Below are 22,494 nucleotides of genomic sequence, written 5' to 3'. Positions count from 1 at the left end.
CAATTCAGAGTAAGTGAAGTCAGACACCACGTCACACACGTGTATGGCAATTCCTAAGAGCAGGGGAAGAGGCAGCTGGATGAGGCCCGTTCAGCATCCTGTTCTCTTAGTGTCTGAACAGCTGCCTGTGGGAACCTGCAAGCAGGAGATGAGCCAAAGGTTTCACTAGGGCGCCACTCCGACTCCCTGGTCATTTTGGTGGCCTTTTGGGAATCTTTACAATATCCTTTTGGACATGGGTAGGCAAACTAAGGCCCGAGGGCCGGATCTGGCCCAATCGCCTTCTAAATCCAGCCTGCGGACGGTCTGGGAACCAGCATGTTTTTACATGAGTAGAATTAGCACTTTTATTTAAAATGCATCTCTGGATTATTTGTGGGGCACAGGAATTCGTTCATTTCTCCTCCCCAAAATATAGTCCGCCCCCCCCCCCACAAGGTCTGAGGGACAGTGGACCGGCCCCCTGCTGGAAAAGTTTGCTGACCCCTGCTTTTGGAGGAGTCCCTCGTTCCTGACCTTTGTCCACACTGGCAGGGGCTAATGGGAACTGTAGTCCAACAGCACCTGGGTGCCCAAAGGTCTCCTCCCCCCCCCCGCCCCCGATCTATAGGAGGTGTCACCCAGCTGCACATTAAGAGGCTGTTGCGTCCAGAAAAAAACAGATAAAGTGTGTGTACGTGGGAGAACAAAATCCACTCCCCCCCCCGCCCCCCATCTCCAGGCACAGAGCCCCCCCCCCCAAGGCTCTTGGGCATTATAGGAGGCTGTTTTGAGTTACGCAGACCCCGCAAATTCAGCCAAGCCAAGACCCCACCCCACCCCGATTCTTCGGAGGAGGGAAAGGAATCTAGAGGGTCGGAGAGATCAGGACATCGCAGGGGGTTGGACTAGATGACCCTCAGGGTCCCTCCCGCCTCTACGATTCTAGGGTTCAAATCCCCCCCCCCCCGCCATGAAGCTCCCTGGGTGACCTTGGGAGCCAGTCCTCCTTTCAGTCCAACCGACCTCACACGGTTGTTGTGGGGGTGAAATGGGGGCGGGGGGGGACCATGCACGCCCCCTTGCGTTCCCCAGAGAATCAAGACGTGGCGTAGCGACGCAATGCATAAATAAAAGTTAATGCATAAATAAAAGTTAATGCATGAATAAAAGTTAATGCATAAATAAAACACAGCCACGCACGCAATTCAAAGGAACTCAGCTGAAAGGCGCGACCTGCAGCGGTGTCCGGATCGCGAAGCAGCAACCGCGAGTGGGGATGGCGGCGACTGCGAGGCGTCTGGGTTCACTTTCGCTTTGTCCCTGCCAGGAGGCGGCGGAGGAAGCAGCAGCGCGGGGCTGCCGGGAAAGGAGGGCCCTCCGGGAGGGAGGAGCAGCGCTGGCTCGGCCCGCCTGCAGCGGCATCCGGCTCCCGGGGATTCTTGGCGCCGCTTCAGGTGCCGCTTTCTCGGGGCCAAGCTCGAGGCTTCTCCGGCCCCGTGCATGCATTTACCCGGGAGTAACAAATAGGAAAAGGCCGCGCAAGTCCGACAGGACTTGCATAGCATCCCAGGGAGCGGCTGTTGCAACGATAAGCCCGTGCAGCGCAGAGTTCGGCGGCGCCGCTACAAGGCTGTGTGTACATGCGATGGTTTTAAAGCATGTTTTTTTTTCATCGCGAAGGATTCTGGCTACTGTAGTTTAAGGGCTGGTGGGGATGGGAAGCCAGGGAAGGGTAAACTGCAGAGGAGCCCGGAATCAGAAAGTGGGTGCCTCCGGTTTGCTTTAGAAACGCTGCACTGTAGCTTTAGGGTGAACCCCGTAGCATGTTTGGAACCCAGGCCAGGCTACTGATACACAATGATCTCTGTGCTGTTTTTCCTGCGCTGCAAGGGGTTGGGCTAGATGACCCCCTGAGATCCCTTCCCATCCTACAGCTCTTTGACTCTGCTGCCTTTCATAGCTTGTCGGCAGAAGCTTGCAAGGGGACGCTGAGATTTCAAAAGTTGGCATCGGACTTTAGAAACCCATCTGCTTCCCACAGGCTCTTAATGCAGGGGGAGGCAAAGTAAGGCCCCGGGACCGGATGCGGCCCAATCACCTTCTCAATTGGAATTAGCATGTTTTTACATGAGTAGAATGTGTCCTTTTATTTAAAATGCAGCTCTGGGTTATTTGTGGGGCCTGCCTGCTGTTTTTACATGAGTAGAATGTGTGCTTTTATTTAAAATGCATCTCTGGGTTATTTGTGGGGCCTGCCTGGTGTTTTTTACATGAGTAGAATGTGTGCTTTTATTTTAAATACACCTCTGGGTTATTGGTGGGGCATAGGAATTTGTTCATTTCCCCCCAAAAAAATATAGTCCGGCCCCCCACAAGGTCTGAGGGACAATGGCTGAAAAAGGTTGCTGACCCCTTAAAGCATCAAAGCCCTCCTGATGGCAGAGGGAGTTAAGTCTTGCAGCTCCCTGGAATTAAAAAGCCAGCCTCACACGCCAGCCTCCTTCCTCTGCTTGTTGTTTGTGTCACTTGTTCAGTGTAACAGGAAGGAGAAGAGAAGCACCATCTGCTCTCCTGTGATCAGAGAAAAAGTGTTGAGTGCAAATGTGCTTCTAATGCAAAACGATTTCAACTGAGGTGCAAAATGCATTCATAGTGCCAGTGTGTGATTTCTTGAACACAGTGCAATCGCTGATTGCTCAGGGGGCAGAAAATCCGAAAGAAGAGCGGGTGAAGATTTGAGATTTCTTGTTGACATGGCTACAACTCAGGCTTTAACGCTCATGTTGGAGCTTTTTCCTGTGGATAAGTGGGCAGCCGTTCCCTCTGTTTCTAATGTTCAGGCTGTGGGAGCGCTGATGTTTACAGCAGTACAAAAAGCCTTTCTGAAAACATAAAACAGGGCATTTCGTACAAACAAAAGAGGCGTCAAAACAAGGAGGTACGTTCCAAGCAGAAACTGCATGCAGACATCTTTCTGCTGATGCTTTGTCTTTGCAGAGTTAAAGGATGCAGGGATGCACATAAAGGGGGGAAACTAAGAGAGCTACCAGTAACTTGGAAGCTAACCAGAACATGTTCAGCCGGTCAGGATACCAAGCGTTGCCATTAGGAGATACTGACCAGTACCAGCAGTCGGGCAACTGGCCAGATGAACCTCGGAAGGCTTTCTTCCCACCCGGTCGCACATGGAACACACTGAAGCTGATGCAGAAGGGAACAGGTAAGTGGCTGGCTTTGAAGACAGGAGAAAAGTCCAACTGGATCAGATCAAAGGTCTGCACCAGCCCTGTCCCAGATAAGCTAATCAGATGCCCTGGGGAAGCCTACAGGGAGAGCATGCAAGCGAGAGCCCTCCTTCACTCTTTACTATGACAAGTGAAAAGGATCCAGGGGTCTTAGGAGAGCACAAGCTTAACATGAGCCAACAGTGTGATGCAGCATCAAAAAAGGAGGATGCTATTCTCAGCTGCATCAACAGATGTGTGGTGTTCAGATCAAGGGAAGTAGTACCTTCGTAAGACCACAGCAGGAATATTGTGTCCAATTCTGGGCACCACAATTTAAGGAGGGTGTTGATAGGCTGGAACATGTTCAGAGGAGGGTGACTAAGATGATCAAGGGTCAAGAAGCCAAGCCTTATGAGGAATGGTTGAAGGAACAGGGTATGTTTAGCTTGAAAAAAGAGGAGACTGGGAGAAAATACGATAGCCATCTTCAAATATCTAGAGGGCTATCACGTGGAAATTAGTTTTATCCCACTTTGGAGGGTAGGACTCGAACCATTGGCTTCAAGTTACAAGAAAAGAATTTGCAACTAAATACCAGTAAGAGCTGGTCAACAGTGGAATGATCTCCCTAGAGAGGTTGTGGACTCTCTTTCCTGGTGGTTTTTAAGCAGTGGTTGGGTGGCCATCTGTCATGGATGCTTCAGCTGAGATTTCTGCATTGCAGGGGGTTGGACTAGATGACCCTGGGGTCCCTTCCAACTCTATGATTATGTGGTGTGGATTGGAGATACTGTACTGTTGTCTGTGCTCTGGTAACTTTTTTAGGTTAGATTACTGCAACCTGTTTATACGTAGGGCTGCCCCTGAGGACAGCTCAGAAAATCTAGCCAGGGCAGAAGTAAGCAGCCAGCTTGATCACTGGAGCAAGATGGTTTGAGCATATTGCACCGATCTTGGCCAAACTGCAGTTGCTGCCAGTTAGTTTCTGGGCCCAATGGAAAGTGCTGGTTCTGACCTATAAAGCATGGGTAGGCAAACTAAGGCCCGGGGGCTGGAACCGGCCCAATCGCCTTCTAAATCTGGCCTGTGGGCTGTCCGGGAATCAGCATGTTTTTACATGAGTAGAATGTGTCCTTTTATTTAAAATGCATCTCTGAGTTATTTGTGGGGCATAGGAATTCATTCATTTTTCCCCCTTCAAAATATAGCCTGGCCCCCCACAAGGTCTGAGGGACAGTGGACCGGCCCCCTGCTGAAAAAGTTTGCTGACCCCTGCTATAAAGCCTTAAATGGCTCAGGGCCACGAAACCTCAAATACCACCTCTCCTCATATGAACCTTCCCGGACCCTGAGATCATCCTCTGAGGTCCTTCTTTGTGTGCCTCCACCACTAGAGGTCCAGAGGGTGACAACACAAGAACAGGGCCTTTTCTGCAGTGGCTCCCCGTTTGTGGAATGCTCTCCCCAGGGAGGTTTGGCTGGTGCCTTCATTATACACATTTAGGCACCAGGCAAAAACACTCCTCTTCAACCTGGCCTTTGGCTGGTTAATATTCTATGGCCTTTTAAATATTTTTGTGCAGGGGTTGTGTTCTGTTCTGTTTTTGTTTAAACTACAGTGGTACCTCGGGTTAAGTACTTAATTCGTTCCAGAGGTCTGTTCTTAACCTGAAACTGTTCTTAACCTGAAGCACCCACTTTAGCTCATGGGGCCTCCTGCTGCCACCATGCTGCCGGAGCATGATTACTGTTCTCATCCTGAAGCAAAGTTCTTAACCCGAGGTACTATTACTGGGTTAATGGAGTCCGTAACCTGAAGCGTCTGTAACCTGAAGTTTATGTAACCCAAGGTACCACTGTATTTATTTGTGCTTTTATCCTGTATCTTGTGAACAGCCCTGAGATCTTTGGATGAAGGGAGGTATATAAATTTAATGCATCCCTACATAATAGGGACGCGGGTGGCGCTGTGGGTAAAACCTCAGTGCCTAGGACTTGCCGATCGTATGGTCGGCGGTTCGAATCCCCGCAGCGGGGTGAGCTCCCGTCTTTCGGTCCCAGCTCCTGCCCACCTAGCAGTTCGAAAGCACCCCTAACTGCAAGTAGATAAATAGGTACCGCTTTATAGCGGGAAGGTAAACGGCGTTTCCGTGTGCTGTGCTGGTGCCGGCTTGCCAGAGCAGCTTTGTCACGCTGGCCACGTGACCCGGAAGTGTCTCCGGACAGCGCTGGCTCCCGGCCTCTTAAGTGAGATGGGCGCACAACTCTAGAGTCAGACACGACTGGCCCGTACGGGCAGGGGTACCTTTACCTTTTACATTTGGCTGACCAGATGGAGACCCTGCCCTGTCCTTCAGAGGTCCTGCCTTTGGGCTTCCCATGGGGCACTGGGAGGGCCACTAGATGGGCCACTGGGCGGGTCCAGGATGCAGCCTACTTGTGTTCCTCTACCCACACCACACATTGACAGCACATAGCTTCCTGGGAACTGGTGGAATGGTGCTGTTTGAGGGGTAAACTATAGTTACCAGGGGTTTTTTTGGGGGGGTGCTCTGTGAATGTGCATTAATTAGTTTGCTTCTCTTTGTTTTCCTCAGATCCCCCTCAAGAGTGTTTGTCATGGGTTTGCCATGGGGTGGTCACCACTTTGGTGTTGCTGGTCACAATTCTCCTCTTCCCCATCTCGTCCTGGTTTGTTCTGAAGGTAGGAACCCGAGATGGGGAAATCTGACGCCTGTTTGCTTTGGGTGGGTGGGCGGGAGGGAGGTTCCAACCAATCAGTTTCAACTCCCTTGCAAATCTCTCTTCTCCAAGATGAGCCCTAATGCAGGTCCCGCATAGCACTGACATTGCTAGTGGCCATCGAGAACCCTCTCCTGCATGCAGGCAGAAATGTGGGATGTAAGAATCGGTTGCAGTCAAACACAACATGGCTAGAGTAGACATGAAGGTTGTCTCAGTCCTCTAGCCGGAACTTCCTGCTTTCCAGGACTGAGACGAAACTTCCGATGTGTAACTTGAGATGGACGTAGCCTCTCCTGAAGTAGAAAGAGCCAGAAGCACAGGCTGGCGACCATCTTGTCTTCTCTTGTCTCTGTCGATGCCATCTTAACAACGGCACTACAGTGGTACCTCGGGATGCAAACGGGATCCGTTCCAGAGCCCCGTTCACATCCTGAATAGAATGTAAGATGCGCCAGTGCGTGCGCAGGTTGCGTTTTGCTGCTTCTGCGCATGCGCATGATGTCGTTTTGAGCCTCTGCACATGCGCGAGCGGAGAAACCCGGAAGTAACACACTCTGTTACTTCCGGGTCGCCGCGGAGTACAACCTGAAAGTGCTCAACCTGAAGCACATTCAACCCGAGGTATGACTGCACTGAAATGCACCCTTGGCTCCAGGCCAAGAGAAGAAAAGGGGGGCTTTCTTCCATAAGGAGATAGTTACCACATTTAAACTATGTTATAACCTTTTAAGTCTGCCTTCTGGGAATCTTTGTGTGAACAGATTATTATTACTTGTGAGTAAACGTTTTATACTTTGCTGAAGACTGTGTAGCGTCTTATTTTAGGAGGGATTAAACGGGGGAAATACCAGGAAATATTTACAGAGACTCTAACGAGTCTGAGCAAACGATCTGCTGCACGGGTGTTTAAAAGGGGAATGTTAACTCTGCTGATTTTGTTGAACTTGTACAGACAAGTTGGGATAGGATATCTTAGACAATATATCCTCTCCCGCATTCCCACAAGAAACATCTGAAACATTTTTCAAGCAGAGGTTTGGCTTTACCAGATCACAGGGAGCTGCCTTAAACCAGGCCAGACCTATTTATCTATTGGACCCAGTATTGTCTGCTCTGACGGCTAGCAGTTGCGCAGGGTGGGAATGGAAAGAGCCTTCCTTTCATTTACATTTGCACCTCTCAGTACTTCTCTTTCCAGCTTCTCTTTCCATTTCCTTTCCAGATAGTGCCTACTTATGAGCGAATGATCATGTTCCGTCTGGGGCGGATCCGAGCCCCCCAAGGGCCAGGCGTGGTTTTGGTGCTGCCCTTTATCGATCACTGGCAGCTGGTGGACCTCCGGACACGGGCCTTCAGCATCCCACCATGCAAGGCATGTTGCTGCTGCCTCAAAAGAAGCTTCTCCAAAGAGCGAGGCTGCCCTGGACGCCCAAGGCAGCCGGTCGGGGTGAAAGCTCAGAGCAGTGCAGGAGAAGGGACTGGGCAAAGGTGGAAAATGAAAGTGCCTCCCTCCATGCAGCCCATCAGATGTGATACTACAACTCCCATCGTCCCTGACTCTTGGCCATGCTGGTTGGGTCTGATGGGAGCTCTAGGATGAAGGATACTATAGGGCAGTGTGGTCCCCAGAGTGGGCAGTAGGGTCCCAGGGGGAGGCAGGTAAGGAGGTGCAAATGATTACCAGCCTTTGAACAGCTGGATCAAGTTTATCAGTTTCGTTGAATTAATTGTGCTAAATAGTTTAAATTGGATTTTGAATAAATGTGCAATTTATAGATGCTGTTTTGAATTTTAATATGCTATTATCTTCCTTAGTGGGTTGTGCAAACCGCTGCTTTGAATAATGTTTTTCTAGAGTGGGGAAAGGGCACCAGGGATGAGTTTTGGAAGCAAGGAGATAGCATCCCCCCAAAAGTTTGAGAACTGCTGTTATAAGCGGTTTATTTATTTCCATTGCGCTCGAAGGAATTGCTTAGGGAAAGTTTCCCTGTGAGGACCACAAAGTTCACTGTGACTGTCTCTGGCCTTTACAGCTGACGTCTCGGGATGGAGCGTGGGTCTCTGTGGGGGCTGATGTCCAGTTCCGTGTTTGGGATCCGCTGCTGTCAGTCATGATGGTGAAAGATCTCAACATTGCCACGCGGATGACGGCCCAGAATGCCATGAGCAAGATTGTGCTTAAGAAGTACCTGCGGGAGATTCAAACAGAGAAGCTGCGGATCGCAGACCAGCTCCTGGTAATAATATCTGCTAATCAATCTCTCTCTCTATCTCTCTCTCTCTCACACACACACACACACACACAGTGGCGTAGCGTGGGTTGTCAGCACCCGGGGCAAGGCAAGTAATTTGCGCCCCCCCCCGCTGCACTGTCCCTCCCCCAGATAGTCCCTCGCTCTCTCTCCGCACCGCACCGCATGCCTGGCACCCTCCCCTCCACAGTGGGTGGCGACCCGGCGGCTCGGCTCGGATTCGCACAGCCAGCACTGCAGTGAGAGAGAGAGAGAGTGAGCCAGGTAGGGGCAGAGAGCTGTGAGTGCAAGCATGCCCCCCCCCCAGATGTTGCGCCCAGTGCAGCCGGCCCCCCCTGCACCCCCACGCTATGCCACTGCGCACACACACACACACACACACACAGAGGGGGGTGAGGCTGGGACTCTGCTTAAAAAAGAGAGAATGTTTTGGTGTTTCCTGTGGGCTGGCTTAACTGGCGCCCGCCCAGCGACGTGGGCTGGGCTGTGGGGAGGGAGGGAGGGGAATGCTGGGGGTGGCAGTGAGCAGAAGGAATATCTGCAGGGGCAGCAGGTCGTGTGTGGGGGGGAATATGAGGGGCAGAACACACACAAGAGACATGGCTCCTTCTGCCACGGCGAGAAATCCCAAGGCTACCAGGTGGTGGGGAACCACACACATCCCCTCACCCCCCCCCCTTTGCCCTGGATGGAACTGTTCACCCGCCTCCCAAAAGCAAGAGGCGGACCTCTCTTCCTGCTTGAGGAAGAACACTCTGCACATGGTCAGAGGCACTCTGATAAATTCTGATTTTAAAAAAATACCGTATTTTTCGCTCTAGAAGACACACTTTTTCCCTCCTAAAAAGTAAAAGAAATGTGTGTGCATCTTATGGAGCGAATGCAGGCTGCGCAGCTATCCCAGAAGCCAGAACAGCAAGAGGGATCGCTGCGATAGCCGTGCAAAGCCTCTTCAGGGCAGGGGGAGCCTTCCTCCCACTGCCCTGAAGAGGCTTCACATTGCTTTTGCTGAAGCCAGAACAGCAAGACGGATCGCTGCGCAGCAATCCCTCTTGCTGTTCTGGCTTCTGGGGTTCAGATTTTTTTTCTCTTGTTTTCCTCCTCCAAAAACTAGGTGCGTCTTATGGTCTGGTGCATCTTATAGAGCGAAAAATATGGCATATATCTTTGCTTTCTGGGGCTCCCAGAGGCTGCTGTATTATATGCTGCCCCTCCGTATCCTTCCAGAGGGGTCTCAAGCGTGCTTGGGTACTGCCTCATCTCCCCTGTGGTTCCCTTTGCCTGGCTCCCGTAGCCCCACTCTGAGATGACACCTTCTTTCCTTCTCTCCCCCCCTCCCACGTGCCCTTCTTGCCCATTCATTCCCTTGCAAACTGCGTGAGGGAGCAGATTTTTGTGCCCCCTCGCCTGCTGAGACCATGCTTCCCAGATCCCCAGGCAAGAACACCCCCCCACACACACAAACACCCCAGCCCTCTCTCAGGGAGCCATGTCCCGCTCACCCCACCACCGGCACTCTAACTCCCGAGAGCACAGCACACAGAGCGGGAAGGAAGTCAAGGAAGCTTGGCTGGAGAAAAAGGAGGAAGAGGAGGACAAGATGGCGCTGCTCAGGCTTGGCCTTTGAGACTGGCCTCGGCTGCTGCTGCTGCTGCGTCCGAGGCTGTGGAGGCGGCCTTTCTTTCTCGGCCTGCAATCCACGAGAAACAATCCCGCAATTGACTCCTCGGTTGTGATTGACGTGTTGGACATGCCTTTAGTTCTCTTCCAACTACAGTGGTACCTTTGGTTACCTCTGGTTAATTCGTTCCGGAGGTCCGTTCTTAACCTGAAACTGTTCTTAACCTGAAGCACCACTTTAGCTAATGGGGCCTCCCGCTGCTGCTGCACAATTTCTGTTCTCATCCTGAAGCAAAGTTCTTAACCCGAGGTACTATTTCTGGGTTAGTGGAGTCTGTAACCTGAAGCGTCTGTAACCTGAAGTGCATGTAACACGAGGTACCACTGTGTACAATTCTACAATTCCATGAAGATCGGCAGGGTCCCAGTTTTCGCATGCCCTTGATCTAAATTCCCTGCCTTCTCTTCTTTCTAGGTGGAAATCAATGACATCACCAGGTCTTGGGGCCTTGAGGTGGACAGGGTGGAACTGATACTGGGAAGTGTCCTCCAGGCATCCCAGGAGACTGTCCCACAGGCGCCGGGCTCAAGGCCCCCGATCCCAGGACTGGAAGGGCTGGACAGCACCATTCAGCAGCTGGCTCTTCAGTTCTTTGGCAAGACCCTGGCGGCTGCGGCCACCCGTCCAAATGGAGATTTTGAGACAGGTGACCACATGTCAGCTCCCCAAGCATGACTTAGTAAAATAGTAATATTAATAATTTCTTAGGGCAGCCATCCCTTACTGTTTATCCCTAGTCACTCCTTGGTGTAATACCATTGTAATACAACAGTGTAGTGTTGGGCTTGGCCTAGGGAGACCTTAACTGGAATCCTTGCTTGGGTCATGAAGCTCATGGGGCAACCTTCAACCAGCTTGCAACAAAACAAAAGGAGCGTGCTGGATCAGGCCAGTGGCCCATCTAGGCCAGCATCCTGTTCTCACAGGGGCCAGCCATAGGACCTGTGCACTGGCCTCTTAAGGGCAGGTAAAGGTTTCCTTCTGGTCAGCCCCATCAGATCTTTCTGACCAGATGCCTGTAGGACACCCACAACCTCCAAGCTCAAGAGCCCTCTCCCCTCCTTGTGGATATTTTCACCCCCTCCCATTGCGAGAATCTCCTGACAATGTTTTTGGAAAGGAGGGGGTGGAAATGCTCTTCCTGTCTGACTCTGGGAGTCTGAGTGTTATCTATGTAATGATTAGATGGCTGAGTGAGAGCTGTAACACTCATGCAAGCCAGTACAGTGGTACCTCTGGATGAGAACAGGTTCCGTTCTGGAGCCCTGTTCGCATCCTGAAGCGAACGCAACCCGTGCAGGTCGTGATTCGCCGCTTTTGCGCATGTGCGTGACATCATTTTGCGCATCCGCGAGCAGCGAAACCCGGAAGTAATGCGTTCCGTTACTTCTGGGTCGCCTCAGAGCGCAACCCAAAAATGCTTAACCCAAAACTACTTCAACCCGAGGTATGATTGTAGCTCTTTAGTTTTAGTTTGCGGTAGCTATTAGAAAATAAAGAAGTTATGCTTCACAGCTTTCTTCCGTGTTGTTTATACTCTGCTGAGTTTGGTGCTCACAACTCAAAGCTGTGGGTCCAGTGCACTTAGACCTGATTTCCAAAAGTGGAAGGTCTCTGGAAGTGTGACGGAGAGCCAGTGTGGTGTAGTGGTTAAGAGCAGTGGAGTCGTAATCTGGTGAACTTGGTTTGATTCCCCGCTCCTCCACATGCAGCTGCTGGGTGACCTTGGGCTAGTCACGCTTCTCTGAAGTCTCTCAGCCCCACTCACCTCACAGAGTGTTTGTTGTGGGGGAGGAAGGGAAAGGAGATTGTTAGCCGCTTTGAGACTCCTTGGGGTTGTGATAAAGCGGGATATCAAATCCAAATTCCTCCTCCAGTTCACCTAGCCCAGTCGCGGCAGAACCAGTTGTTGAGCCCAGTCGTTGGCATTGGCTCAAAGGCAGACTGACATGCCTGTGGTTTCCGGCAACTGGTACCCAGAAGCGTTTACTGCCTTCAACAGTGGAGACATGAGCTCTACCACCTTTTCAACAAGCCTTTTAAAGAAGAGATCTTTCCCAGTATGCGTTGGAATTGTTTTTAGATGTGCCACTTGTGTGTGGAAAACCCCCGAGTTCCTTTGTTGGGAGAAAGGTCACGATATGGATTTGATAATGATAAGGATCATAATTAATTCATTAATTAATACCACTGTGCTGTGGTCTATCCGTAGGCAATGGCCATGCTCTCTGGGGCTGATGGGAGTTATTCTGCATCTGAGAGCCAGTGCAGTATAGTGGTTATAGCATAGGTAGGCAAACTAAGGCCTGGGGTGTGGATCTCGCCCAATCGCCTTCTCAATCCGGCCCACAGACGGTCCGGGAATCAGTGTGTTTTTACTTGAGTAGAATGTGTCCTTTTATTTAAAATGCATCTCTGGGTTATTTATGGGGCCTGCCTGGTGTTTTTACATGAGTGGAAAGTGTCCTTTTATTTAAAATGCATCCCTGGGTTATTTGTGGGGCATAGGAATTCATTCATTATTAAAGGTACCCCTGCCCGTACGGGCCAGTCTTGACAGACTCTAGGGTTGTGCGCTCATCTCACTCTAGAGGCCGGGAGCCAGCGCTGTCCGCAGACACTTCCGGGTCACGTGGCCAGTGTGACGAAGCTGCTCTGGCGAACCGGCACCAGAGCAGCACATGGAACGCCGTTTACCTTCCTGCTATAAAGCGGTACCTATTTATCTACTTGCACTGGTGTGCTTTCGAACTGCTAGGTGGGCAGGAGCTGGGACTGAACGACTGGAGCTCACCCCGCTGCGGGGATTCGAACCGGCGACCATACGATTGGCAAGTCCTAGGCGCTGAGGTTTTACCCACAGCGCCACCCGCGTCCCTCATTCATTATTATTTTTTTCAAAATATAGTCCGGCCCCCCACAAGGTCTGAGGGACAGTGGACCGGCCCCCTGCTGAAAACGTTTGCTGACCCTGGATTAAATTGTCGGGTGAGAACTCAGGACAAACCAGGCCTCAAATCCTCCACTCAGCCATGAGTGGGTGACCTTGGGGCCAAACACTTCCTCTCAGCCTAACCTACCTCCCAGTGTTGCAGTGGGCATTCAGTGAGGAGGGGAGAACCAGCCTTAAGCTCCTTGCAGGAAAGGGTGGGATATAAATGCACCAAATAATTATAAGCTGGAGGAGGGCCCTGCTTTGGCCATGCCTGCCATAACCTCCGTACCAATTGCCCTTTTTCTCCAGCTGAACATGTGGAGGTAGAGAACGAGATGGAGGAGCCACCGCATGCTGTCCACACAGAACCAGGCGGCAGCAGTGAAGGAAGGAGGTTCAAAGTTGAGGAGCACCTCTCCATGTTGGAGCGTTGCTTGTCCGAATCCTTAGTGAACCAGGTCAAGGCTTGCTACCAGATCAATGTCCGGCTGGCCAGTGGAGCAAAGACTACTACTTATTTCATTGATCTCTCTGCAGGTCAGTTTCTTTTGTTGAATGAAGCCATGGACAAAGGCCCGCTCCTGTGGGGCTTTCCTCACTCATCATCTGGAAGGTGCCATCAGTGCAGAATGCTGCAGCACGATTGCTGACAGGTGTGAGGAGGCAATCTGTGCCCAGAGATCTGCACTGCCTGCAGATTGGCTGTTGGGACAAGTACCTATGAGATCTCATTGCCCCACATATGCCCACTTGACCGCTTTGAAAGGCCCTGTTGCCGGGGCTACATGATACCCATTCATAAGAAGTTGGCCTTTGGAACTCCCTGCCTCTTGACCCCAGGCAGATGCCTTTGCTGTCTCTTTTTGGCATCTGCCAAAAACATTATCCTTTAGACAAGCTTGCGCCCAGATGCTTAGGAAGTTGATGTGAGTTTTAAGCTGTTTATAGCCTATTGTCGTTTTAAAGCCTTAATTTGTTGCTGTTTATTTTTCCTTGTTGGTAATTTTATTGTTTTATCTTTGTTGGGTGTTTGTTGTTTTTTACAATCAAGCAATGTGTACATTTTGGGAAGTAGGTGGCCCTAAGGCAGCACATTGGATCCAGCCATTGGGATCCTCCAGCCGACAGCACCAAGAAGGTCTACCAAGCCTCTGAAAACAGCCATGTTGGGCAAACCCCAGGGGGCCCACCTGTTAGTCTCGTCACATGAGAAACGGCCAATCTGAGGTGGCCATTTGGGTCCTCGGGACCTGTCAGGGTGGGGTGGAGTTGGGATCATAGAGTCTGGGTGTAACAGTGCTCTGGGTGTTTAATAATAATATTTATACCCTGCCCATCTGGCTGGGTTTCCCCAGCCACTCTAGGCAGCTTCCAACAAAAGATTAAAAATACATTAACACATCAGTCATTAAAAACTTCCCTAAACAGGGCTGCCAGAACAGAGCAGGGTTCACTGCTCAGGCAAAAGAGGGAATGTGCAAATCCTAACGTTGACGTTGTGGGTTTTGTATTTTTTAAAGGTGCATCCTGCAGAATGCGGAGTAGACTTTCTTGTCTGCTGTTCCAGAGGGGAGGGCTAGAACCAACAGGTGGAGATGTCAGGGGAACAGAATTCACCTAAACATTAGGCGCTGACCTGGTTCTTCAACTGTGATTCCCACATTGTGGGGGGTGGGACTAGATGGCCCCTTAGGGTCCCCTCCACCTCTACAATTCTATGATTTTATGATAGAGACACCTCCCCAATAGTGAGAGCTGTTTGACAGGCTGGGCTCTCCTTTGCTGGAAGTAGTTAAAGCGGTGTGAAATTCTCTTGGGGGGCGGGGTTCAAGTTTTGTATTGGGGGGGGTTTCAAGTTTTGTATTTTGATTTTGTTCTGTGAAACGCCCTGAGACCTCCGGGTATAGAGCCGGGTATAAATTCAATAAATAACAACAACAAACAAACAAACAACAAACAACAACACAGAGGCCCACAGCAAACTCCTAGTTTATTCAGTAAAGCATTACTGGACACAGTCCAAAAATCCTGTGGGAGCATTTCTGTTAGAACAGGCACTAATCTGGCAACATCATGTTACCTGTTCATCCTCTCTCCAGCTCCCCATCCAACCACAGTCCCTAGAAACCCTGACTCAATCCTGACTCAGCCTGACTCATGTTAGAACTGGAGTTGTTTTTCACTTTAGCATTTAGCCATTAGGTTCATCCTAAGCTAGTTTTTGCCAGCTAGCGTTCTTGAATATGTGACACCCTCCTCACGGATAATGGATTTAACCAAAATTCAATATCAGCAGAGTGGTATCAGTCAGGGATGCTGCAGTTAAAACATTGCCCTGAAGTGGACCCTGGACTAGCAAACCTCCAACAAATTTTCCTTTTCTATTACTGTATTTTTCGCTCTATAGGACGCACTTTTTCCCCTCCAAAAATTAAGGGGAAATGTGTGTGCGTCCTATAGAGCGAATGCAGGCTGCGCCGCTAAGCCGAAAGGCAGAACAGGGAGACGGACCGCTGCGGAGGGCTCCATTTTGCTGTTCTAGCTTGGGGACGGCTGCGTGCAAAGCCTCTCCAGGACAGCGGGGTGAAGGCACCCCGCTCTCCTGCAGAGGCTAGCAAGGCTGTTCCCAAGCCAGAACAGCGAGATGGAGGGCTCCGTCTCGCTCCGAGGGAAACAGAGTGGAGGCCGCCGAGAGAAGCGGGCAGGAGTCTCTTCCAGTCCTATGTGGATATTCTGCAACCCACCCATTGAATTCCCCCACCGGCCAGATGAGTCAGCGCTTCGCAGATAAGGAATAACAAACGACGCCATCAATCTTGACCGCCGGAGCAGGAAGACTAGAAGGCAAGCGTTGGTTAAAATTACTCCTGGGCACTGGATCACCTCTGCGGTAGCTGTAGCCTGGAGACAGGGCCTGAGCGGAGTTTTAATACTCGGGGAAGGGAAAGAGCCAAGCCGAAGTTTTGGAGCCAGGTCAGGGGAGGACCAGAGGAGATCATAGGCCTGGGCGGGCAGTTGAACCCGACGGGCTTGAGGACCCAGCCTCCCTCTTGAGACGTCTTCTCCAGCTGCACTTCGTCATCCTAACAGCGAGAGTGGAAAGCTGTGAGGCTGTGAGGCTTCGGGTTGCTGGAATTACACTCTGAGAGGTGAAGAAGTCTTTTTGGCAGAGAGGGGTGAAGAGAGAGGAGACGGAAGTTTAAATTAAACAAAACAAAGCCTGGAAATTCACAAAGCACTCTTCAACGAACTGCGGAGAAATCCCTGTAGTTAAATACTCAGCTGTACAGCTAAATCATTGACTGTGGTAGGAAGTCCCCTTCTTCTCTTCTGTATTACTCACATTATTTAGCTCATATCTACTGTGGCTATGGGCAAGAGGAAACGCCTCAGAGAAGCAGAGGAATTACTGCTTCTCCCTAGCCCCAAGCTACAAGCTAAAGGAAGAAGAGATCAGCCAAATTTCCAAGCAGCAGTTACCACATACAATAGATTTCTTCCACTAAGTGACTTGGATGTAGCTAATAACATTCCCAAGTCCCAAAATACCACCTTACACAATTGTAACTTAACGAGCACTCCCAACAAGGGTGGGCCCGATGTGGATGGGGAAAAGATCCAGGATAAGGAGAACCAGCTGGGAAATGAGTCCTCCCATTTACAACTAGTCATTAGGACACTGGACTGCATATTTAAAAAGATAGACTTTCTGACGTGCTCAATTTCCAAGCTAACGGAAAAAGTGATGGATATGGACGCCAAAATTGCCCTCAAAAATAACTACCAGAGGGGACCTCCAGTGATAGCCCCATCAAACTCTGGGGCAAAGGGGATGAGAAAATACAAACTAAACGACCTCATGTGTAAGCAAAATCTAACATTGCAACCTAAGAAGGTGTGCCTAACGATAAGGTCTGAGATTTGGGACTGGTCAAGCTTGGAAGGAGCTAAAATTGCCCTAAGTAAAATCTTGAGAACAAGCATAGTTCATATTGATCTTCATGCCTTACTCCCGCTAACTCAATCAAATGGCCCTTACAAAGTTATTTTAGCCTTCCGTTCGCTGAGACTACCCTTATTAATAATAAGACAAAAATGGAAATTCATAAAAACAAAAATCATACCCACAAGGGTTTTTGCGGACAGCATAGTAAAACCACTACTTGTGGAAAAAGAGAGAGAGACATTAGATCCAGGAACAAGCTCTACAAAATCGCCAGACAAAGAGATGTTGCTTTCCCCACAGAGAACGGAGGAGATTGCCTGCAGTCCACATCCAGGAACGAACTTGGGTGATTCCAGAATATCTAATGATGAAAGCGCCCTTATGAATTCATTTGACGAACTACAGTCACAAGAAAAAGAAAAAATAATAAATAAATTAGATAAACTAAGAGAGAAGATGTCTCAGGCCAAAAGCAAAATAGGAAACAAAGAAATTCAAACCAACAGTGCCATTGGAGGCTCAGTGGACCTTCTCAAATTTAGCCCACAGCCCCAAAATAGGCCCATAAAATCCAAGGCAACGATACAGACAATCGTCTCGCCACCCCTATTAGTCAATCTGGAACCAGCTCTTCCGGCACCAGCCGGAATGGTCACACCTACTAAAGAACAGCAAAATGTAAACAAAATTTCGACACACTCCTCAATGCCTGACCTGGAGTCATCATTATCGGGCGGAGAACCTCTAGTTGACGATTTAGAAGCTCAAACCGCTATCGATATGGACTGGACAGAAGACCCCTTGGGCCATATAAATAAGATGACATACCCACGGAAGGGAAATCTAAGAATAGTTAAAACTTGTACCGACTTAATCTCTGCTCCCCTAGGTGATAAGCTCTCTGATAAAACAAGGGATTTCAGAGAGGAGACTAGACCAAATCAGGACACTACCCCTATAGGACCGGCTGAGCAGAGCATAATTACAAATAGCTCAAGAGGTACATCTGCGCCAAAAGGAGAGAGGTCATCTACTATTAGTCAAAGGAAAATTACTGACTTCTTTAAATCTGACAACCCACCAAGGCCAGCGTTCTCCCCTTCTCTATTGTGACTACCCAAACCTCAGTCAAATCCTCCCCCGTTCTCCCTTTTAAGCTGGAATATAGCAGGTTGGAAGGGGAAAAAATCTGACCCGGACTTTGTAAAACTAATAAACTCACACCAAGTAATTCTCTTGCAGGAAACATGGGAAGAGGGGAGAGTAGATATTAATGGTTTTGATGTTACATCATTACCGGCATGCCCGTCTACTAAAGGAGGCCGGCCCAGAGGAGGATTAGTTATAGCAATTTCCTTGAAAATACAGGCAAAACTCACGCTTGTAAATGCTTCCACCTTTGCAATTACAGCCCTGATTACGGGGGAAAACTTTGAACTTGTTATAACAAATGTTTATCTTCCTCCTGGAGGCAATATTGCAGACTTATACAATAAATGGGGAACCTTGGAGGAACATCTCACTTTTTGCCACTCCAAATACCCCAATATACCCAATGTTATAGCAGGGGACTTCAACGCTCGCATTGCAACAAACTGGGAGTCTTTAATCAAAGCCAAATGGTGGATAACCCCAGAATTCATTAATGACCTCTCCCTCCATAATCAAAGACTTTCCAAAGACAAAAGGGTAAATGAAGCGGGAACCCTTCTTTACCAATTGGTACTACGTCTAAACTTAGTGATTCTAAACGGGAACTGCCTGCCTGACGTACCGGGCGAGTTTACACACATAAGCTCCTCTGCAAACAGTGTCCTGGATTATATATTAGTATCCCATGACATATTCCCCAGAGTTTCCCATTTCAAAGTTGAAAATATTCATCTGAGCGACCACCTACCGTTGGTCGCCACAATGACTATAGACTGGACCCCAGATGGAAACAGACACCCAACACATCTGATTATGAACTCAGTATTGCAAATCAAAAGTGTAAAGTGGTCCGAATTACAGGCCCAAAAATACTCAGCATATTTCCAACAAGGACTAAAACAAGCATATTCAGGCTTAACCGAGGATTATTATGATTATGACCAAACTTTAAGACTATTCTCGAATCTGTCGGAAGATCTAACGTCTTTTTTCTCTGTCCCGACGCATAAAATAAATCGAACACAAAGGAAGATAGGTGCATTGTGGTTCAATAGTGCTTGTAAACAGGCTAGACAACTTCTCGGTAACATCTACAAAGAGTATAAAGCCTCCGGGGCAACGGTCTTGCCAAAAGAATATTTCCAAGCAAAATCGGCCTACAAGCAAATTCAAAAGGGAGCCAGACAGGAATGGCAAGTGAATCAATGGCGAGCAATCATAGAAGCCTCATCATCACGGAACTCCAGACAATTTTGGCTCCTGGTAAATAAAAGAACTAAAAGATACCCTTTGACTATTATTCCTGCCCCGGTTTGGGAATCTTACTTAAAAAATTACTTTGCCACAACTGACTGTACTGCTAACACAAGAGATGAATTTCAACATCAGCTTCCCCTCTGGCCCCCCACCGATCCAGAAGACATCCATGACCTGATCGTTAAACTCAAAACAGGGAAAGCGCCTGGGCCAGACCTGATCCCGGCAGAAGCAATAAAATACCACGCGGACTGGTGGGCCAAAGTTCTGGCGACCATCTTCGATGCCGTTAACAACTCTGGAATGATCCCGGAAGTATGGAAGGACGCTGTTATCGTTCCAATCCACAAAAAGGGCTCACCAGATGACCCGGGGAATTACAGAAACATCAGTCTGCTCTCAATAGTGGGGAAACTGTATGCCCGCTTCCTGTTGATCAGACTTAACCAATGGGCCGAAGAGAAAAAATTAATTGGGCCCGAACAAGCTGGATTCCGCCCAAAACAGTCAACAATTAATCACATTCTAACTTTACAGCATCTTGCCTGGAAATACTCCACCCCAAAGGATGGCCAACTCTGTGTAGCATTCATTGACCTAAAGGCAGCATTCGATAGTATCCCCAGGAGCATCCTCTGGGAAAAACTCATCCGCTGGGGCATTGACAGAAGGCTTCTCTGGCTAATAATCAAACTCCATGAGAACTCAGCGGCCAGAGTGAGATTCACCCCGGAGGGTGATCTCACGAATTCAATTCCCATTAACAGAGGTGTCCGACAGGGTTGTATATTGGCTCCACTCCTGTTCAATTTGTTCATAAGTGACATGAGGACTCCCCTAATAGAGGCCCAAGAAAGGATTCATGCACCCCGCCTAGCACTCTATCGCTGCCCCTTGTTACTATATGCGGATGACGCAGTCATTCTTTCTTTTTCTAGAGTAGGTCTCAGGAGGGCCCTAAAAATTTTTGGATCATACTGTAGCGCAAACTCCCTTACAATTAATTATGGAAAATCTAAGATCCTGATTTTCTCAAAGAGCCGGAAACTCCATAATTGGAGAATTGATGGGAGAGTCATCGAACAAGTCTATAGATTCCAATATTTGGGAGTTTGGTTACAACATAACCTCAGATGGAAGGCCCATGTAGCCTATGTTACAAATAGAGCCAAAGCTATCTCCTTGGCGATCTTGCGATTCTTCTTCACCGATGGGGCCCTTCATATCCCATCGGCGCTGAAAGTCTTCAAGGCCAAGGTGATCCCGACAATAGCTTATGCCATCTCAATCTGGGGGACCCTTGCCAACCTATCTCACCTGGAGGTCATTCAAAATCAGTTCTTAAGAGGGATATTGAAACTACCCAACTGTGTAAGTAATACAGCGTTACGCATGGAACTTAATATTGTATCCCTGGAAAATGCTCTGTGGAAGCACATACTCTGTCACTGGTTATCTCTATGGCACAATCTCCCAAACTTGTACTTGATACAATGTATGTGGAGAGATGATTTCCAGAGCCCATGGGTAAAAAATTTACAGCTGAAAATTACGGCAATGGGAATTTCCCCATCCAAATTATTAGAGCAGGACATAGTCCCAGCTAAAAGAACAGTAACCTGTAAGCTAGAGGAGATGGACTTGCAGCAGAAAATGATCTTGGGCAATGGTACCTGCTCACCTCTAAATCTTGGTTTATTACCCCTCTTAAGGCTCCCAAACTATTTGAATTCCTTAACTTCCTCAGCTCATAGATATGCCTTTGTAAAGGCAAGATTCAACACCTTCCCATCGAACGTGCTGAGAAATAGATTCTCCAATGGACAGATATCGCTCTTATGTGATTGTAACAGTGGGGCACCGGAATCGTTGCATCACATAATTTTTGACTGTGCTTTTCACCTACCGGCCAGGAGCAAGTTTCTTGCTCAATATCTTAAGGGAATTGCCGATGACACAATTGAAGCCAAACTGAGATATCTACTAATTGATGATGACCCCCTAAAATCACTCATGGTTGCCAGATTCCTGATCAGCGTCCTATCCCTAAAGAAGAGAAACGGTCTCCTGTGTGATTCGGACAACCCCTTTAAACCATGACCTATGTTTTAGGTGATATCACCATTGTTTTAAATCATGATCTATGTTTTGGGCGATATCACCATTGATACCCCTGATTAATTTATGAGTAGAGGGTGATGTATAGGTTACAAATTTATTGCAATGTATGGTGGTGGTTCCTGTTTTGTATGATGGTGGTTTTTGTTTTTGTTTTGCTTTGGTTACTGTTTGTCTTTTGTAAGCTTTGGCGATTTTAAATTTGGAGTTTTAAGTATAATATGTTGGTATGGGAAACTGTCGTGTAACGGGCCAATGGCCGTAATAAAGATCAATCCAATCCAATCCGTCTCGCTCTTCTAGCTTGGGGACGGCTGCGCGCAAAGCCTCTGCAGGGCAGCAGGGCGCTGTGCTCCAAAGGCTTCAGGGATCTTTGAGGCTGGGGCTGCTTCCCCCCACCGCCAGCTCCACACGCTCGGGTGAATGCACCTTGAACGCACCTTGTTTTAGAGGGGGAGAACAAGGAAAAAAATATTTTTCCCTGTTCTCCCCCTCCTATGGTCCGGTGCGTCCAATAGAGCGAAAAATACGGTATTTAGTGAACACAGGTTTCAAGAGCTGCTGTCCTGATTTGAAAACCTAGGCCTACTGGTCTTCCTCCTTTTTTTCCCTGCAGGACGTGGGCGAATAGGCCCTGGGCCGCCCGACCACAGCCCCGACGTGGTGTTGGAGGTGTCCGAGAGTGACTTGGAGGCCTTCATTCTGGGGGAGCTCCATCCTTTGAATGCCTACGTCTGCGGGAGGCTTCAGGTCCATGGAGACCTGAGTGTAGCCCTCAAACTGGAAGAGCTCTTCAAAGTGATGAAGCAACGAAGATGAACATCTTGGGAGTGCAAGAGGAGGGATCATTCAGTTTGCTGCCTAAGGGTTAATTCTGTCCTCAGGAAGCCAGCTTACCCTAGGGGGCGGGAAGGGGTTGCTTAGCAACCAGAGTGGCATGATGCTTACTGGGGTAGCATTTCTGAGGGAGTTTTAACCCTGTATGTTAGTTAAGCGTCTCCCTGCCTGAACTAAGAAAGACACAGCCTCTCTTCCTTTCTCCACAAATGATACCCAGGTTTTTTCAGCTTGCTCAGTAAAGTGTCATCAAGACTTTTCTCTCTGGCCTCTGTCTAAGTTGTTGAAGTGACTTTACTAACAGGACAAAGCCTGTGTAGCTGTTTGAGTTAGTTCTAATGCAGCAACCAGACTGTGGACTG

At 49.0% G+C, this 22,494-nt stretch overlaps 2 protein-coding genes across 5 annotated transcripts in view; one reads left to right on the top strand and one right to left on the bottom strand.

Annotated features, from left to right (window-relative positions):
• Positions 1 to 1,488, bottom strand: part of PML (PML nuclear body scaffold) — a gene marked incomplete at its 5' end in the record, with an annotated part of 19,142 nt that extends 17,654 nt beyond the window's left edge. Inside the window, one exon of one of the 2 annotated variants that reach the window (XM_083398894.1) lies at positions 1,216 to 1,488. In XM_083398894.1, the coding sequence (XP_083255020.1) occupies positions 1,216 to 1,488 (273 nt within the window). Of the gene's footprint in view, positions 1 to 1,182 lie in introns of both variants that reach the window. The other variant, XM_083398895.1, reaches the window with a different exon arrangement.
• STOML1 (stomatin like 1) lies at positions 1,330 to 22,393 on the top strand. Of its 3 annotated transcripts, none has more exons than XM_083398918.1 (8): positions 1,330 to 1,436; positions 2,980 to 3,202; positions 5,807 to 5,913; positions 7,177 to 7,326; positions 7,988 to 8,191; positions 10,302 to 10,533; positions 13,132 to 13,359; positions 21,912 to 22,393. In XM_083398918.1, the coding sequence occupies exons 2-8, from the start codon at positions 3,055 to 3,057 to the stop codon at positions 22,112 to 22,114; spliced, it is 1,272 nt and encodes a 423-aa protein (XP_083255044.1). In that variant the 5' UTR covers positions 1,330 to 1,436; positions 2,980 to 3,054; the 3' UTR covers positions 22,115 to 22,393. The 3 variants fall into 3 exon arrangements, with proteins under 3 accessions (XP_083255044.1, XP_083255042.1, XP_083255043.1); XM_083398916.1 differs by lacking the exon at positions 1,330 to 1,436 and adding an exon at positions 1,476 to 1,614; XM_083398917.1 differs by lacking the exon at positions 1,330 to 1,436 and having other exon boundaries at positions 2,022 to 3,202.
• Positions 22,394 to 22,494: the final 101 nt, after the last annotated feature.

This window comes from Podarcis tiliguerta (assembly GCF_965153285.1).
Source record: "Podarcis tiliguerta genome assembly, chromosome: 9".
NCBI lineage: Eukaryota > Metazoa > Chordata > Lepidosauria > Squamata > Lacertidae > Podarcis > Podarcis tiliguerta.
Note: the sequence above shows the minus strand (reverse complement) of the source record. Positions and strands in the feature narration are given on the sequence as shown.